This window comes from Malus sylvestris, chromosome 3 (assembly GCF_916048215.2).
Source record: "Malus sylvestris chromosome 3, drMalSylv7.2, whole genome shotgun sequence".
Taxonomy (NCBI): domain Eukaryota; kingdom Viridiplantae; phylum Streptophyta; class Magnoliopsida; order Rosales; family Rosaceae; genus Malus; species Malus sylvestris.
The window spans coordinates 34,147,833-34,167,526 of record NC_062262.1 but is presented as its reverse complement, the minus strand read 5'-3'; the positions used below and the strand labels follow the sequence as shown (position 1 = coordinate 34,167,526).

General features: G+C 38.7%; 2 protein-coding genes and 1 pseudogene across 3 annotated transcripts; 2 read left to right on the top strand and 1 right to left on the bottom strand.

The window, feature by feature from the left end:
• The first annotated feature begins 1,139 nt into the window (after positions 1 to 1,139).
• On the top strand, positions 1,140 to 1,890 carry LOC126616412 (transcription factor bHLH147-like; annotated as a pseudogene).
• A 5,968-nt stretch (positions 1,891 to 7,858) lies between these two features.
• LOC126614590 (uncharacterized) lies at positions 7,859 to 9,669 on the bottom strand. Its single transcript, XM_050282239.1, has 4 exons — positions 9,378 to 9,669; positions 9,153 to 9,275; positions 8,583 to 8,822; positions 7,859 to 8,491 (listed from the first exon to the last, which is right to left on the bottom strand). The coding sequence occupies exons 1-4, from the start codon at positions 9,585 to 9,587 to the stop codon at positions 8,006 to 8,008; spliced, it is 1,059 nt and encodes a 352-aa protein (XP_050138196.1). The 5' UTR covers positions 9,588 to 9,669; the 3' UTR covers positions 7,859 to 8,005.
• Positions 9,670 to 16,746: 7,077 nt separating this feature from the next.
• Positions 16,747 to 18,612, top strand: LOC126614378 (cyclin-P3-1-like). 2 transcript variants are annotated; one of them, XM_050282037.1, is made up of 4 exons: positions 16,747 to 16,764; positions 16,803 to 17,038; positions 17,709 to 18,116; positions 18,220 to 18,612. In XM_050282037.1, exons 3-4 carry the CDS (start codon positions 17,716 to 17,718, stop codon positions 18,476 to 18,478), a joined length of 660 nt encoding a protein of 219 aa, XP_050137994.1. In that variant the 5' UTR covers positions 16,747 to 16,764; positions 16,803 to 17,038; positions 17,709 to 17,715; the 3' UTR covers positions 18,479 to 18,612. The 2 variants fall into 2 exon arrangements, with proteins under 2 accessions (XP_050137994.1, XP_050137993.1); XM_050282036.1 differs by lacking the exon at positions 16,747 to 16,764 and having other exon boundaries at positions 16,785 to 17,038.
• Positions 18,613 to 19,694: the final 1,082 nt, after the last annotated feature.

The following is a 19,694-nucleotide window of genomic DNA, read 5'->3' as shown; positions in this document are numbered from 1 at the left end:
TCGCTCACCCGCACACTCTTTTGTTTTAGGCACTTTTAGGTTTAAATTTATTTACTTTTTCAAATCACTTACCCTTATCGTTATGTCACCTCACGGTGATGGCCATCATGCTTCAACCTTCCCAGGTCGGGGTGTGTCAGATATGCACTTGACCAATTATTGTTCAATCAAATCAATTACTATTAATTTGGGTGGATTAAATGGACTTTGGGCTAAGTCATTTTTTAGGGATGGACTTGCTCTTAGCTCTCAGTTGGGTTGTTCTCAAAGAGTAATGATTTTCACGTTCTCATTTTTTCTGCATGTAATTTTTCGCTTAATTCTCATTAAATTTATTGAATTGAAAGGCTAGAAAAAATAAAGGAGTGTGCATGGGAGAAAATGAGAGGGTAAAAAATCACTATCCGTCCATAAAACCCTAATCTGCTTTATATCGTGTGGTCTAAAACATGAATTAATTTCAAGAATCAATGCCTTGTGTAATTCAAGGAACTGAGACTCGCTAGTTTCGAAGTAAAAAAAATAGTAATGCAGTACCGTATATTTTTCCCATCAGAAAAGAGACTAGGGCACTAAGACAAAAGATGAATGCTTTGCCTAAACTGGTTGCCAGAACAAAAATCCCAGTTCGTCCCATGCTTTCCAAATATTAGATAACTATAATTCTTCCTTATCTTTAATGTTTGGTCTTTTATATATATATGTTGGCCAGTTATAACCCCCAAGCAATTCTATTAATGTTCATGCAGGGTTTTCTCTGCAATTAGTTGAGCTACAATATGTACAGTTAGTAATAATATGTGTCATTGTTTTTTAAGATAAATTTTTTTTTTGGATAAATTATATAAAACTACCTCAGTTTTTGGGTCAGTTACAATTTCATATCACATCTTAAAAAAATTTCAATGTTATACCTCATCTACGATTTTTTTACAATTTCATACCTTCCGTCAATTTGTCTGTCAATTCCTCTGTTAAATAGTGACATGGCTTGAGACATGACCCACTCTTGATTAAAAAATTAATTAACTATTAAAAACTAAAAATATAAAATATTTTAATATATATTTTTTTGCATGTGGATCCACCCCTTATCCCCCTCACCCTTCTTTCCTCAACCCAAACCCAGATCCCACCAGCCCTAACATCTACCCCCTCACCCTCCCTGGCCAGCAATCAATGATGGAGCAGCTTCTCGTTTTCATCATCCTCCTCTCACTCTCTCTCTCTCTCTCTCTATAAACATTCCAATCCCACTTCTCCGTTTGATTAATAGAAAACCAAATCCCCCTCCAAGAACATTCCAATTCCAATTCCATTTCTATTCCTCTGTTTGATTCCGAATCCCCCTCCCCAATTAAAGGGAGAATCAAACCCCATGGCATCGACTCTGATTTTGAATCCCATAGCCACCTTCGATCGAGCTCGGGATTCTTCTAGAAGGAAAAAGAAGAAGAAAATCCAACCCAAGCAGGACCACCTCCACCACCAAGAACCCGCCCACAACCACGCCAAGTGGAAGTCAGAGGCCCAGTAGCACCTCTACTCCTCCAAGCTCCTCCACGCCCTCACCCAAGCCTCCATTAACTCGGCACCCGACTCATCCACCGCTGCCGCCAACTACCCTGCTTCTTCTTCCACTCCACGACGCGGCCGAGCCGTTCATGAGGCCGCCGACAAAGTTCTCATCGTCATAGCTAAGGGTAAGACCCGCTGGAGCCGCGCCATTCTCATCAGCTGCCTTAAAATCAAGTTCTGTCAGCATAAACGACAAAGATCCGCCGCGTTATCGGGGACCGGGTCGACCCGGCTCAAAAAACCCAATTTCAGTGTCCACCGGCTGAAAGGGAAGGGCTTGTCGGAGTGAGAGGAGGATGATGAAAACGAGAAGTGGGGTGGGATTTGGGTTTGGGGAAGACGGGAGGGGGAAGAAAGGGTGAGGGGGGTAAGGGGTGGGTCCCTCATGCAAAAAAAAATAGTTTTTAATATTTAATTAATTTTTTAATAGAGAGTTGGCCATGTCTCAAGCCACGTCACTATTTAACAAAAGAATTGACAGACAAACTAACGAAATGTATGAAATTGTAAAAAATTCGTAGATGAGGTATGACATTAAATTTTTTTGAAGATAAGGTATGAAACTTTGACTGACCCAATAATTGAGATAGTTTTATATAATTTACCCTTTTTTTTAACTTTTTTTTATCAGAATTTACTGTAATTCGTTGGAAAAATTAGAAATTATATAAACCTGACAATTTACATGTGAAGTTCATATTGTTTTTAATGCCAGTTCCCAGGGCCTATAATTGTCTCAGAAGATAAAATACACATGTGCTGCTGTGCATTATTGGAGCTTTAACTTTGAAAATCTGGACATTTTAATTTGCATGATAGTTTTTTTACCATGTTGGTCATTTTTATACCATCTTTCGAGAACAAATAAACATACAGCTCGTAATTTAACAGATAAGTACATTGCATGTTTTGATGCTTGAAAATGGTTGTCTTGGAATCTTAGCTAATGTGAATAATTTGGTTTACATGGGTTTCTCCGCATATCACCTTTATTTGGAGAGGATGATTAGTGATTATCTTTGGTTCCCCTCCCAATATTTAACTAATGGTTAGTCTTCACTCGTTCATGGAATCAAATAGGAAAGCAATGATATATATAGAACTTGCTTTGAACAATTGTTAGAACTTGTTTCTTACACAATAACGCCATTACCAAATTAAAACATAGAATTTAATTAGCAAGTGCTGAATTACGAGCAAAATGTGAGAGCTAGGTCAATTGATAAGGGTAGTGTGTCCGCCTATTAACACCTCAAGATCTAGACACCCTCTCCGTAAACTAGGGTGTCTGAAATACTATTCATTACTACTTTCATTTCATTTGAAACAGAAACATAGTGTATTCGTTACAAGTGTGTACCGAAGCATCTTACTCAACTTTGGTAAGTTTAACCAAATACTTAATAATATATGGAACCCATTATTGAAACAACAGAGAGATTGTTAAAGAAAGATGTGGAAAAAAAAAATGTGTGATCAGATTAATATATTGACAAAAATATACAGAGGTCAAGCTGTAATGAGATTATAAAAATATGTTTTAAATAGGGAAGTGTTATTGACACTCCAAAAATCTCATTCTACACTCCTCATAAGTGTATTTTCTTTTCTAATATAGAAAGTTTGGGCTGGGATGTGACAATTTGGTATCATAGCCAATCCATGGCCGGAAGTGTGCCGACTAGGACGTCGGGCCCTTAAAGGGGGTGGATTGTAACATCCCACATCGCCCAGGGGAATAGATCTTGTAAGCCTTATTGTATATTCTCATCTCTACCTAGCACGAGGCCTTTTGGGAGCTCACTGGCTTCGGGTTCCATCGGAACTCCGAAGTTGAGTGAGATCGCAGTGAGAGCAATCTTAGGATGGGTAACCCACTGGGAAGTTCTTGTATGATCCCGGCCTGGGCCCCCACCACATCCTTAGCTCAACTCCACTGTAGCACAATATTGTCCGTTTTAGGCGCCGACCACACCTTCACGGTTTTGTTTCTGGGAACTCACACAAGAACTTTCCAGGTCACATCCGGACCCAATCCTCCACCACATATCGGGCTCGACTCCGCCGTAGCACGATATTGTCCTCTTTAGGCCCCGACCATGTCCTCACGGTTTTATTTCTAGGAACTCACATGAGAACTTCTCAGTGGGTCACCCATCCTGAGATTGCTCTCGCGCGAACTCGCTTAACTCCAGTGAGCTCCCAAAAAGCATCATGCTAGGTAAAGATTAGAATATACATATAAGGCTTACAGGATCCACTCTCATGGGCGATGTGGGATGTTACAATCCACCCCCCTTAGGGGCCCGCGTCCTCATCGGCACACTTCCGACCAAAGATTGGCTCTGATACCAAATTGTCGCATCCTGGCCCAAGCTCCCACCACATCCCGGGTCGACTCCACCGTAGCATGATATTGTCCGCTTTAGGCTCTGACCACGCCCTTACAGTTTTGTTTTTGGAAACTCACCAGAGAACTTCTCAGCGGGTCACCCATCCTGGGATTGCTCTCGCTGCGATCTCGCTCAACTTTGGAGTTCTGATGGAATCCAAAGCCAGTGAACTTCCAAAATGCCTCGTGCTAGGTAAAGATGGAAATATACATATAAGGCTTACAAGATTTATTCTCCTGAGCGATGTGGGATGTTACATGTACATTTTGCATATTTCTATTAGAGAACTTTCCGGCCAACCGAAGATGTAAAATAACATTTCAAGGAATTTTACATCTTTCATTGGAAATTGCCCTTACATGAGCAATATTATAGAGGAGATGAGCTAAGGATCTCAACAGTCAATAAACACCTTTCCGTCGTAATCATTTGAATTACAAGCTTCTTACATACTTTTCAATAAAAAAATTTCCTTCATAATATAATATAAAGTAAATAGAACTTATCAACCAACTATTTCACACTAATGGTTAAAAATAATTGAGTCAAACTTTCTTAAATAGTGGTTTAAGATTCACCATGGAATGTCTACAAAGTAAACAAACTATGGTCGGCTTGCGTAAGGCTGACAAGAATATTTTGCTCTTTTACACATTTGAGCCCTAGACATACAGTTTGCTTTTAAAAATCTTCTACGTAACTCTGCCTTTGTTTTACAATGGCCAACCAGAAAAAAAAAAAAAAAAATTTTAACGAAACATTTCTGGTACCGTTCACTTTAACGAAAATGATATTTTTACTCTAAAAAGTTATTCCTGGTACTATTCACATACAACACATTTTTATCATTTTAATTAAAACTTATAATTTTCAAGTCATTTTTATTAGTTTTTCTTAAAAAAATGAGATTTTTTTTTTAAAAAATTTTGTAAACCAATACAAAGGGTCTCTTTGTTTCTTCTTGTCTCCCCTCTGGTTAAAATCCTTAAAGTTTAGGTTCTCAGCCTTTCTATCTTCTTCCACAAAATATATATATGTATATAAGCACAAACATAATCGGTTATAAATTTTTAATAAAAAATAAAGTCAAAAGAATACTAAATGGATAATAAACAAGCACTTAACAATCTTATAAGAATATTATGAACCATTTGTTATAGGTTTAGTGTGACCGAGTTTGCAAAGCTATTTTCACAACTCGAAATCTCAAACCCATAACCTTTAGGTCACTAAAATCATAATCAATTTTATTTGTGCATATTCCCTTTCTTTCGAAACCCTAATCTATTATAAATTGGTCAACTTCAACTTTATGATCTTTACCAAGAAAGATGATGGCATCGAATTAATGGCTTCTACAAATATGTTAACAAAGAGCACTTCTTCACACTTTTGATCTGACAACTTTTTCCTCCATTAATTTAAAACAAGCATGCATATTTTTCGCTTAGGCAAAAAAATAGATATAAATAGGGTCCTTAAATCATGCAACATGTCCTCAAGATAAATGGCTGCCTGCTAATTATTGTACTAAATTTGCAGACATAAGCTATAAATATTAGTGAGGCATTTTGATCCCACAACGAAACAACTTTATATATGGACATATCATCATAAGACTTCAAGATTAACTTTCCAAATGCTTAATTGTAGTCCTTTGATCTTAATTGGTATTGATAATGAATTTCATTAGTTAATTAGTCCAGTCGCTAGAGAAACTGATAATGTTAGTGAAAATAATATTCGGGTGCAAAGAACTATTTTAAGAAAAAATATGGAGTACTTGGAGTTAATGAAACGAAAGACATGACACAAAATCAAGCACAGTAGCATTTTAAAATTCATATGGCCAACATTTTTTAGTGGGATAAGGCTTGGTTGTTGGTTGTTGTAAAACACCATTTTGGACATTTTCCCCTTTTGGTAATGTGGTTGAGGATGTGAAGTCGTTGCTGGTATATGCCATTGGAGATGGTTTTACGGTTTACCCATATTATTTGAGGTCTGGCCAATGGTGATGTGCACTGTCTTGCTCGATTTGCTTTACATATAAGTGTAGCTTGCACTTAATTTGAAGTACTTATGGAGTTTCTGTACGTATGAATTGTTGTATTATCTGATTAGTCTTGTTTTAGTTGTTCGTCGTACACTTTTTTTTTTTATTAGGTTGAAGGCTCTGACAAAATTTTAATGAGGCTATGCTATGCACTTTGTCCTCTTTTACAATGACAATTGTCAATAAATATCGTGCTTTTCTCAAAAAACAAGGCACCCTTATAATACGTTTATGTGGACTTCGGAGTTTCCTTCATGGCATGGATCGGTACTTCGAATTTTAATCAAGATTTGAGTAATATTAACCACCAATGGAAGAGGAAATGATCACCCTCCTCCATTAGCACCAACATGACAAAAGTCAGAGCCCGAATCAGTTCTTGTCAACTATAAATATGCTGTAAAAAGTGATTCGGGCTCTAACTTTTGTTGATTTTTTTGACATCTTAATGGAATTTCTTGTTTTAATTTGTTTCTTAGTGTTGATATTATGGCTGCAAATACTAGTTTATTTGCTTAATTATGGTTTATTTTACTAATACATGATTCTGGTGTAGAATTTAAAGCCTAAGGCTCCAAATGCATCATCTGAAACTGAGGAACCACAGCCTGGGGGACCAAATCCTTCTCCTGAGAGAGTGGAACAGCACCCCAAAAACTCTGGCCCTCCTCCCCGGGAGAACACTAACTCAAACCTTAGGATGCAAGAAAATCTGCCAAACCATCTCATTCGAGAAAGAGACCAACAAGTACAATGCTGTTGTTAGGCGTTCTCTGCGCCTTCGTAACAGTATTACGCCTGTTCAAAACCAGGACATAGAGCCTGTGTACGTTAGTGATAGTGAGACGGAAGATGAGCAGCCTCTTTTGGAGAAACCCCCTTAAATGGGACAAACTTGGAGGAAGGACAGACCTCGGGCGAGAAAAGCATGGAAGGAAAAATGGACTATATTCTACAACTCTTGGAAAAAATGAACTCAAATGTAATCACCTTGCTGTGGAATAAGATTTTCTTATTTACTGACAAGAAATATGACATTTCGTTTACATGTGCAGATTGAAGCCTTGACAAATGAAAACCGTAAGCTTACTTCGAAGTCGGAAGTTGCTCATGCCAAACTTGAAATCATAGTTTATAACAGCATTCAGAGGTTTAAAAGGACAAAAACCAAAGAAAAGGATAATCTTGGTTTTTTTGGAGTACTTTGAATTCTAGGACTTTCGTTACATATGTCGAGCGGTGAGTGATTGTCATGTTTACTTTGTTTGGTTGTAGTTTGAGAAAGGGACTCAGGCATTTTCTGAAGTGATGGCGAAAACAAAGGACGTGATTTTGGTCTCAACTTTATCGAAATCTACTGAAACATTTATGAATTTCTCATCTCAAGCAGCATGTGATGCACTTTCTCCTCAGGATTCTGCTCAAGATCGCAAGTCAGCATCTAAGGACAAGAGAAAGAAGCTGTCCTGGTGGTTTAAGCGGTAGCTGTACTGGCTTAGCTTGTAAAACATGAAACCAGTAGTTTGGAAGCCAGTAGGCAGTAGCTTTAGACATTGAAGCATAACTTTGGTTGGTTGTTAATATTTAGTACTTGGTTACCCGTGTGATGTATGTTTCCTTGCTTGAATGATGAGTCGTAACTTTCATGGTAGTTAATGAAGAATGTTGAATTGTAATATTCTTTGATTTGTTATGTTTCCTTGCTGAGAACTGGTATCCGGAACTCGTTTTTGAAACTTATATGGAAAAAAGGTTGGATTATAAGATATTTTCCATTGAAATCACCTTAACATATAATTTGAGTGGGGAAACGAAGTTCCGAAAATCAAAGTAAAGCGATAATATAATTTCCATTGAGATCATGTACTTATGTTTCTGGTAAATCAGTGAAATCACAGAATAGAAGTCCATGGCATCAAAATTTACATCTGCAACAGTTTATTTCGAACCCAAAGAAACAATCTGCAAAACCATTCTGCTACTGATCTCCATGAGAACACTCATCATCAAGCGAGGCAGAGAACCCTAAAAGATTACTTCTTGGTGTCTGAGAAACTTCATTATCAGCAGCAGCATCACCATCTCCACCATTTGCCTCCTCTGCTGTCGGTCGTGGAGGAGACGAGAAGTCTAGGCACAACCCTTGTACAACTTGTTCATATGAATCAGAGAGGTCTTGGGAGGTGAGCTGGTGGTACTCCACAAGCTGGTGGAGGCATTGATTTTCCCTAACTAGGTTTGAATTTTCATTTGCTAGTCTTGATTTCTCGGCTAGCAGTGCCTCCAACTGAAGCCTCACCAGATCATCTTCCTCAAGCCTCAACCCTTTATCCCGCCCGTCTCGGAGCCTCCGATTCTCCTCCTCCAGCAAAACACAGCGCTCTTGCATAAAGGATAAGTCCAATCTTATCGACTTGAGTTCCCGAGCAAACGAAGCTGCTTTTGTTGCCATAGAAATCGCAAGCTGTAGAGAGATAAAGACACATAAGCACACAATTAGCAACCAACTCAAAACTCATCAAAGCTTTGACACTGAACAAAAGAGAGAAAACTACATTTTTCGCTTTCTTCAGCTTCCCGTCTCTCGGGACTTCTTGCTCATTTTCTTTCTGGGATTCATCTCCTTGTTCCTCTGAGCAATGGCTGTCATCGAATTTCCTCTTCAATCCAACATTGGAATCTTCTGCATTCTGCTGTTCTTCCGAATCCTTCTCTCTACTCTTCTTCTCCGAGTTGCTCAGGTGGTTATGGAATATCTCCGTCAATGTGGGTGGCTTAGCTAGACCGTTGGCTCCCTATATAAACACAGCAAACAAAGTAGTCCCATAAGCTCAAATCCCACCTGGGTTCGACTAATTTCTACAGTTCAGGCAATCAAAAAGCAAATTTCAAACATTACTATTTAGGGTCTACAATAAGAACACCTAAAAATACCATCATCGTCACCCATTGAGCGGTGTACTACACCTTCTGCTCGGTCTCATACGGTGTACTAAATGGATCATTTGTAAGTGTTCGCATTTAATACACGTTCGTACCCAAGAAAAATCGCCTATTTAAACTCTTTCCAATTCAGATCTGACATAAAAGTTCAAATCTTAGCTACAAATAGGGTAGAAATTTACCTGAAGAGCATTATCCAAAGTGTTCGAGAGCTGAGACAAAGTGTGAGCTATGGAATCAAACCCTCTCATCAAAAGCAATGAGTCTTCCTTCGTCGCTCTTGCTCGTTTCGATCCTCCGCCATTCTTTTCCCATAAAAAAAAATGTAATAACTTTCAAATTCACAACCACAGCAGAAAACCCAATTGAACAATAACCAAAATTCTACAGTAAAACCAACAACTCACCGTTTGAATTGGCCGAGACGGATCAACATTTGGTGGGTTCTGAGCAATTGGGATTGTGGAGCTGCGATCATCTAGAAGCGAGTCAATCCGGCTGCGGAGAGAGCTCCAGAAGCGCTTATCGGAGGAGGGGCTGAATACCGGAGAAGAAGAATCCATGAGTGACTGCTTGTTGAGGTGGATAGGCGATGGCGTGTCCACTGAAGCTGCCATTTTTGAGAGGGAACAGAGGAAAAAAGCGTAACGGCTAGTTTTTGGGGGTTTGGAGGGTGCTTGAGATAATGTGGGATATTTCATACATATATTCTAGTTTGATATGTCTAGAGGAGCCGAATGCCAACGTTACAAAAATAGTCAAATCGATCAATTTATTATTGATCTCAATATTCTTGACTAACAAAGGGAGTTGGCTTTTTAGGGGAAACTTTTCAGTTTGCTCGGAATACAAACGGTACACTACATGTTATTGTAAAATTGAAGGAAAGTTTCTTTTTTTTCAAGCGTCCATCTAATTGTATAATAACTTATGACGCACCGTCCGTGTTCTGAGCATACTAAATTATCTCTCCTTATTGAGGTGGGGGATGGGAGGAATTATTACGTCTTACCCTAACATTTACGCGTGTTAATATTATAAACTCAACACGTTACAATATTATAAACTCAACGCGTGTTAATTATTACGTCTCTCCTCCTCCTCCCACTTCTCCACTCTCCTCCTCCCTCTCAACTTCTCACTCTTTCCTTACACACCTTGCAACTTCCAGGCGCTTCAATCATTGCTCATTCAGCATCAGGGCCAATGCAGGGGAGAAGAAAAAGGTCCTAATAGTCAACACCAACAGCGACGGGAATGCGGTGATCGGATTCTACTTCGTAAAAGAGTTTCTGGGTTCTGGCCATGATGTCACCGTATTGACAGTGGTGAAGAGAGCTCGGACAAGATGAAGAAGCCCCCATTTACCAGATTCTCAGTTAATATCTGTGCACATTTTTTTCACTAACAATATGTATTATATAACACATTTTGTATATCTTTCTAGATTTTCGGTGTGGGATTATTCTTAGAATTTGTTTGGAATTGCTTTTGTATGAAGTAGTTCTGCTAAGTACTTTGATCAGAAACACGCTGAGATATGCATTAGAAGTGATTCCTGAAGACGCATCTAGCAAAAGCACTTATATGATTCAGAAACACTTATTGAATGTGTTTTCTTTGTTTCTCTAAGGAAATTGTAAGTGCTGGAGGGAAGACAGTGTGGGGAGAACCTAAGAAGATCGGGACGATTTTCGAATGGATAACCTGAGAAGATCAGGACGATTTTCGAAGAAGCATCATTTGATTGTTGTGTCGGATAACAATGGCAAAGATTTGGACACCGTGAGTGTTAGACAAGTAGAAACACAGTTAGAGAATATGTATGATTGTAATCCTAATTATAGTTGTATTCCTAACTTATAGGGATAATGCCTTGCCATGCAAGGAATGTAATTATATATATTCGTATTCACGTATCAATGAAATATACTTTTCAGCCTATATATTCTTTTTCTACATGGTATACAGAGCAAGTTTCAAACCCTTGCTTTTCTTCAATTTTTTTTTATAGCCTTCCTCTGCCATTCCTTTTCTTCCATCATGGGAGACTCTAATAGCAATACCCCATTTTATCTTCACCATTATGATCACCCTAATCTTGTTCTTGTCTCCAAAAAATTGAATGGAGATAATTAGACAACCTGGGCGCGAGGTATGGAGATTTCCTTGAGCACCAAGAACAAACTTGGTTTTATTAATGGCGATGTTGAGGAGCCTTCCTCCTCCGAGGATCTCGATGTTCATGCCGTTTGGCGCCGTTGCAACCACATGATTCTTTCCTGGCTTCTTCATTCTTTAGAGCCTGATCTTGCCGAGTCCGTCCTCTTTTCCACCACTGCCAAGGCCGTATGGGACGACTTTCGCGAACGGTTCTCCCAAAGTAACCCCCCCCCGCATCTTCCAACTCGACCGTGAACTCGCCACCATCTCCCAAGGTATTTCATCTGTCTCCGCCTATTTCACTTGCCTTAAAGGCCTTTGGGATGAACTTGCCTCGTTCAACGAGCATTGCACTTGTTTTTGTGGCATAAAGAATGAACAGCAGTAGCTCATGCAATTTCTCATAGGCCTTAACGAATCTTTCTCCGCCGTTCGGAACCAAATTATTTTGATGAACCCTCTGCCCACTGTTCACCAAACTTGCTCCTCGGTTTCTCAAGCTGAAAAACAACGCTCGTTGGGCTCCCTTCGTTCTGCAAACCAACCTGCGGCCATGGCGGTTCGTGGCTCTTCCCGTACTTCCTCCGACCACCCTCATCTCCACTGCACCTATTGCAACTATGATTTTCACACCCGCGATACTTGTCACAGGCCTCACGGTTATCCTGTTGGACATCCCCTATATGGACAACTGTGGAGGCCACCCCGAATTTCCTCCACGTCTGCTGCATTTACTGGTTCCTCCCGCAGCAATGGCGCTGCTAATCCCGCACGCAACACCAGCGTTGCTACTGTCTCCAGGCCCAACAACAACCCTCAGGCCTCCCAGCCCAATAACACCTCCCAGGCCCGCAATGCTCATGTCTCTCCATTAGCCCATCACGTGCAATGCCAGCCCACTTTGCATGACCTGCAGGTTGCGATGCCCCACCTTTCAGCTGAACAGCATTCCCGTGTCCTTGCTGCCCTAACTGACAACGCATACTCTTCTCTTCAGGCCCATGCCGTTTTCAGTGATGATTTTGTCAAAGGTTTGTTATCTGTAGCTTCTCGTCATGGTCAATAGATCATTGACAGCGGTGCTACTGATCATATTACTTATTCCGCTTCATGTTTGGTTAATATTTCTGCTTCGCATTTGCCACCTATTTCTTTGCCTAGTGGTGCATTAGCTCCCATTACTTTAACTAGCACTCTTCGTTTAAACTCCTCGATTAATTTAAAAGATGTTTTATGTGTCCCTAATTTTAAAGTGGACCTTTTATCAGTTGGTAAGCTTACAGATGGATTATCGTGTTCCGTAACATTTTTTCCTTCTTGGTGTGTTTTGCAGGACTTCGCAACCGGTTCTGCCAAAGGTACGCGATATCCACTTTGTAATTTTATTTCTTACCACCGTTTCTCTCCCAAACATCTTTCATATATTTACCCTGTCAGTCGAAATGTGGAGCCGTCTTCCCTTGTCAAGGTTGCCAGTGATCCTAATTGGCGTCGTGCCATAAATGAGGAACTTCAAGCTTTACATGCCAATGGTACTTGGACCTTGACTACCTTGCCCCCTGGCAAACTTCCCATTAATTGTAAGTGGGTGTACAAACTGAAGTATAATTCTGATGGTTCCACTGAGTGTTACAAAGCTCGCTTGGTTGCTAAAGGTTTCACACAGGCTAAAGGTATTGATTATCATGACACTTTTTCTCCTACTGCTAAGATGATTACTGTGTGTTGTCTTCTTGCTCTTACTGCTAGGTCTCTTCATCAGCTCGATGTTTATAATGCTTTCTTGCATGGTGACTTGCATAAGGAAATTTATATGTCTCCTCCTCCTGGTCTTCGGCAACAAGGGGAGAATCTTGTGTGTCGCCTTCACAAGTCACTTTATGGTCTCAAGCAGGCTTCTCGCCAATGGTTTGCCAAGTTCACTACCTTTCTTTCTGTTGGGTTTCAACAATCCAAAGCTGACTATTCACTGTTCACAAAAAAGTTTGGTACTTCTTTCACATCCTTGTTCATTTATGTGGATGATATTGTGATTACAGGCAACGATGTCAGTGCCATTGATTCTTTGAAATCTTTTCTCTATAATCATTTTCGGATAAAAGACCTTGGTGATTTAAAATATTTTTTGGGTATTAAGGTTTCTCGATCCAAACGTGGGATTTATATTTCACAGCGTAAGTATGCATTAGAGATTCTCAATGATTATGGTTTTATGGGAGCACGGCCCATTGCTTTTCCTATGGACGATACAAAATTATCTGATAAAGGAGAACTTCTCAAGGATCTTGAAAAGTATTGGCGTTTAATAGGACAGTTAATCTACCTCACTATAACTCATACGGATATCACCTATTCTATGCGTGTTTTAAGTCGTTTTATGCATGAGCCAATGATACCTCATATGGATGATGCGCTTCGTGTTGTTCGTTATTTGAAGTCTACTCTAGGTCAAGGCTTATTATTCTGTTCTGACAACCATACCAAGTTAACTGCATTTTGTGACTCTGATTGGGCAAGTTGTCCTATCACTCGCCGTTTGACTACTGGGTATTGTGTATTCTTGGGAAATTATTTGATTTCGTGGCGAACGAAGCGACAGAAAACTGTTTCAATCTATTCAGCAAAAGTGGAATATAAGGCTATGGCAGATGCTTGTTGTGAGGTAATTTGGCTTCGGTTTTTGTTGAAGGATTTGAACATTCCCTTGGTTGGTCCTTTTGTTTTATTTTGTGATAATCAAGCAGTGTTACATATAACCGCTAATCCTGTTTTTCATGAGCGGACTCGTCACATGGAGATGGATTGTCACTTTATATGAGATAAGATTGTAGATGGCGCTATAGAAACCAAGTATGTTGGTACGGCACAACAATTGGCGGACTTGTTCACCAAGCCTCTCGGGAAGGAGAAGTTTTCAACTGTGTTACTCAAGTTGGGAGTTCTTGACATCCACTCTCCAACTTGAGGGGGAGTGTTAGACAAATAGAAACACATTTAGAGTCTATGTATGATTGTAATCCTAATTATAGTTGTATTCCTAACTTGTAGGGATAATGCCTTGTTATGCAAGGAATGTAATTGTATATATTCATATTCACGTATCAATTAAATATACTTTTTAGCCCATATATTCTTTTTCTACAATGAGGTCTGTTTCTTCAATGCTTAAGAACTCAATTTCAACTAATATGTTGTCAGGGCCGTCTTGAGATTTTGAGGGCCCGTGGGAAACTTGAAAATGAGGCTGGTTGGAAATGAAACAAATCGTCCTAATTTTAATCTTCATACATATATGCCCTTGGCAGATTGGGTGAAGAGCTCTGGTGCGAAGCAATTCCTCTACATAAGTAGTGCCGGAATTTATAAACCAACGGAGGAGCCTCCTCATGTTGAATGGGTATGATTTCAATCTGCATTCCCTATTTCTCTCGAGCAAGACTTCCAGCCCATTTGGGATTGCTTGTATAAGAAGCAATTTTGCTCGTAAGCGTTTTTGTTAGAAGTGTTTTTACTAGAAATAAGACTTCATTGGATTTAGTTCATTTTTTGCAGGATGTTGTTAAAGCTGATGCTAGTCATGTTGCAGTAGAGATGTACATTGGAGAGATATTTGGCAGTTGTTCTTTTCGTAAAATGAACGCCCTGAGTTTTGGAGTTATTTACGATAATGTCATGGCACAGGTGTGCGTTGGGCTTTTGGAAAGTTGAGTTGGGATTTGGCATTGGGTTGAGGCATCTGAAGATATTTGGATTGGGCCTAAATTTTATTATTTACAGTTGAACTTGAATGGACAACTTCATGTACACACATAAACAACAACACGTGGTATTTCATGTCAATGAAACAAGGATATAAAGACAAAATTTATACATTGCTTTTATTTCATTGGCACGAAAGGTTAGGTAACGGTGTATCTGTGTCAATGATTAAGAAGATTATCTTTTTGTTTTATATGATATGATAAGTAATGTATACACGTCAATTGTCGTATTCAATGATTTACTAATAATACAATACACAAATGTGGTTTTCCTAAACTTTCACGACATAACAATTTCTCAATTTAATTCTGCACCGACATTATTTGCAGTCCATATTTCTAATGCGGTCGGATCCGACATCTGCTGGCTGTTCCCACCGGCCTGTAATTTCGGCCTGGAATTGAGGACTGATGAGGAGGGGATGCCAACAAAACAAAAACTTACAATAAACATGCAGTCTTACGTTCACTTGTCCCCTCAGCCCTATGCCAACATGGAATGTCAATACCATCTAGTTTCGCTCGTCACGTGACTTGTAAAGTGTCAAATATCATATGTTGTTGCCAGAAAGATTTGAGTAATATCGAGAGTGATGTCTACTTATGGTGAAAGTTTAGAATATCATTGAGAATATACCCATTTGTAATTGTTTCACTCAAAACGTTTGAAATAAGAAGAAAATCTTGAGTATAACTGCCGGACTAGACATTTCTAAAGTGATAAGTTATTTAAAATCCAATCAAACAGTAAAAACGAAAGGAGGAAGACAACCACTCACCCCACTTGGATGATGAATCATAAACGCATTTGAACTTAATTAACATTTGGGGATTAATCAAGATCCACACCTTATATTAATCCAATTCTCCTTCCAGTCACAATTTTTTTTGAAACTTTTTATTTTTGAAAATATTAGGTAGATAAATTTTTAGATCATTTTTTGCAGATTATATGATGTGGCAGTTGATGGTTAAAATCATTTTTAATAATTTAAGGAAGAAGTTCAACCAAACAAAATGTGCTCTATAAAAAATTATCTAAAAATATGGTGTAGCATCACTTTTTTTTAAGTATATATTGTTGGTTGCCAATCATTATCATTACAAGTGACCCACTAAAAGGTGTCATGTGGCATTGTCTGGCTGGGGAAATAAAATTATATTATGAATTTGGATTATTCATATTTTACTTAGTAAAAGATACAGATGGAGATCCTCATTATGTAGGATAGGAAATAAATTAGGGTTCTTTAAGAAGATTAAATTTTTAAATAAAATTTTGTAAATTAAATAATATAGTTGTTGATGATTGAAAATGTTAATTAACGTGCTTATTTCAGATTAATGACACAATATTTAGTTTTGCAAATTTAATTTCTATAGCTTTGTCCAAAATATTATACAATGTACATGCATGTATTGTGTTCGATGCAATAACTTTTTTAGTTTCTATCTAACGAGAAATTATGATGTATAATGACAATTTATTTGATATCTCTCCATCTCTCATCTTACGTAATGGTAATGGACCTAATGATTGTATTACTATTAACACTTTCCCTTAACGTTTTGAAGGATGTAAATTGTAAAAACGTAAAGTTAAGTTTTCCTAACTTTTAATTACATGGTCTAACTAATTTTTAATTACATGGCCTAGTTTTTAATTACATGGAATTAAATTTGCAAAAAGATAAATACTGAAATTTAAATAACTAGAAGGAAAGAAAAGGAAAAGGAAAGGTATAGTCTTGGGGGTCCCACTTAACCACCGTGAAGGCAAGAATAATAAGAAGTCTTTTGCATTTGCAGCCCATTCCTAATAAAAATTGGTGTTGAGTACACACCGACACCTTCTTTTTGCCAATTCCATGTGGAGAGAGAGAGAGAGAGAGAGAGAGAGAGAGAGAGAGAGAGTGAGTGAGTGAGGAAGAGAGGGAGTAGTTGTAGATGTAGCATTGCCTTTGCCTTGGGGATTCCATAGAGAAAGCAAAGCAAAGCTCTTTCTCTCTCCTCTCTATCTCTCTATCTCTCTCTTTCTCCTCCTGACTCTGCAGCAGATAATTTGCATAAAAGAGATTTGGCGCCAGAGAGAAGGAAGAAGAAACTCCATGAGCTAATATTGTTCTGCCTTTGCTTGTTTTCATGTAAGCAAAACTCTCTCTCTCTCTCTCTCTCTCTCTCTCTCTCTCTCTCTCTAAATTATCCTTATATGCCCTGCATGAACAGCATTGTTTAAATTAGTGACTGGAATTTGGATATTGCATCTTCTGGTTTGGGATTTGATTAAATTTTGATGAAAAGGTTTATCCTTTATATGTTTCTTGATCAGATAATTTGTGGGTTGCTCTTGGTGTGCTCAGTTTCTTGATTTCCTCTTCTGGGTCTGTTCATTTTTCATTTGTAGATACTTTGATTCTATGACTTCAAATTCTTATATTTTATCGAAAAAATTGTTCATGGGATTCAAATTTTTGAAGATTTGATGATAAATTCGTATCGAATATATATATTTGGACATTTTAATTATCTCAAGTTGATAATTTTAGAACTAGTTTCATGCTAGTATTGACCAAAGGTGACAAATCAACCCATTGAATTGTTAATGCATACTCGTTAAGACCCATTTAATTTGATATCACCATAATATAGAGGTGAGATTGGTAGTGGTGACGACGGTGTAAGGTGAAATCAAATTAAATGGATCTTAATGAGTAACCATTAATATCCAATGGGTTGATTTGCCCCTTCTAGTTTTGACGAGTAAAGAAAGAGGGTAGCAATTTCGTGTTTGCTAATCGATGTTTTACTTTCCAGCTTGAATATGGCAACTTTAGCACTCGACAATGAAATTGTAAGCCCTGATGTTTACCTTTCCTTGGGGCTCAAGACATCGGGCAAAGGCGTGATGAAAATTCCGCGGGTGCTGTCACCTCTCTCGTCAATTCTTGAGAGATATGTTCAAAGGAACGAGATGCTATTGGAGACAACAAAAATTAAACAAGTTATAACCATATATCATGGTTTACGAGCACCCCCTCTGAGCATTCGACAATATATTGATCGCATCTGTAAGTACTCTGGTTGTAGCCCATCGTGCTTCGTTGTTGCACAGATCTACCTTGACCGATATCTTCAGTGCATGCAAGTGCATTTAACTTCTTTCAATGTTCACCGGCTACTGATAACAAGTGTAATGCTAGCAGCGAAATTTATGGATGACGCGTAAGTTCTAAATCTTAGAATCAGATTTATGTGGATCGTTTCTGAACACGATGTTTTTGTTATGTGAAACCTTCTGACATTAAAGATGAACGCGGTTTTGCAGATTCTTCAACAATGCATACTATGCAAAAGTGGGAGGAGTGAGCACAGCAGAGTTGAATAGGTTGGAAATCAAGTTCTTGTTTACCATAGATTTCAGACTGCAAGTTACTATAGAGACATTCAATAAGTATTGCTCTCAACTGGATAAAGAAGCTACAGGAGTCCAGATCGAACGCTCGATCCAAGCTTGCAGGATCAAAGAGAATTGGTCGAAGTCAAAAAAGAAAGATTCAACTTACGTTCACACAGTTGCGAGATGACACAAATTGTCGTATCATCTCAGCGTTTATTACACGAATTTTCTGAATTCCGATTGAGTTACAAAAAATCCTATTGTTTGGTAAAACACTTGAGTGAACAATAATTTTAGTATCTCGCTTTCGTTTTGTGCAAAGTTTTGGTTTCCATTTAAGTATCCGTCTCGTCAATCGACATCTTCACTCCAAGATGAAGCTGGTTTGTATCTTTCGTGGCACCGGCATCTTCACTTGCCTAGACTGTGATACTCCATGAAGATGCTTAACTTGTGTTTGCAGCAATTTTGGATTCTTTTGATATCTATAGAGTGACCTTAAAGCCTGACTACTTGCCTACCACCAAGTCGTCCCAATAAAACATCATCTGGGGGACTCTCGAGTGCAATCCAACCAAACTTCCCTTTCCGAAAATCCGAGAACACACGAAATGCCCCTTGATGACTATCCATCCCCATTGAACATGTGAACGGCAAGCTTCTGAACAAATCTGCAATTACGAATATATGGTCCTCTTTGACAGTTTGCAACGCTAGGAGAAGGCCGAACATTATCCCAGTTATCCCAGTTACTCGTTGTAAGTTTCGTGAAATTGAAATCTCAAAACCAAAAACTAGAAGAATGTACAAGGAACCCACTGCACGCAGAAGAAGTCCTTTGGCTCTGCGTTTGACATTCACATCTGCTGCTAGCGATCTTGCTAACCGGCTTAGTTCATAGCGCCCTGTACTTGCCACGTCAAAGAAACCATCATCTGCCATGAGCGTTTTAAGTCGGGAAAAGAACATTTAGTTAGTACTCACGTCCAGAACTTTTACTTAACTTCACTATGAAGCGGAACATATTAATTTATGACACCTCGTCCGCGTCTTTCTATTCCGTAGCCACTTGTTCTTCATACTTGTTATGCAACCAAAAGCATTGTTGTATATAGCAACAAGAAAAGACCCCCAAACCTTTTTTCGTTTACATGTCCATTGAAAACATGTGGCTCTTTCATGTTTCTGAATGGTAACAAACCTTCATTGCGTTTGCTACAGAAAACCCAAGAATTTATCCATTCCCATATTGTGTGAAGGTAAACAAATAACTCTTTTCTGTTTGCTACAGAAAACCCAAGAATTTACCCAACGAATATGTTTGAATACCCATCTCTCTCAAACCGTTAACTTAAAATAGTAGAACATCGGCTACCTGCAGACATCCACCATCAGCAATCATC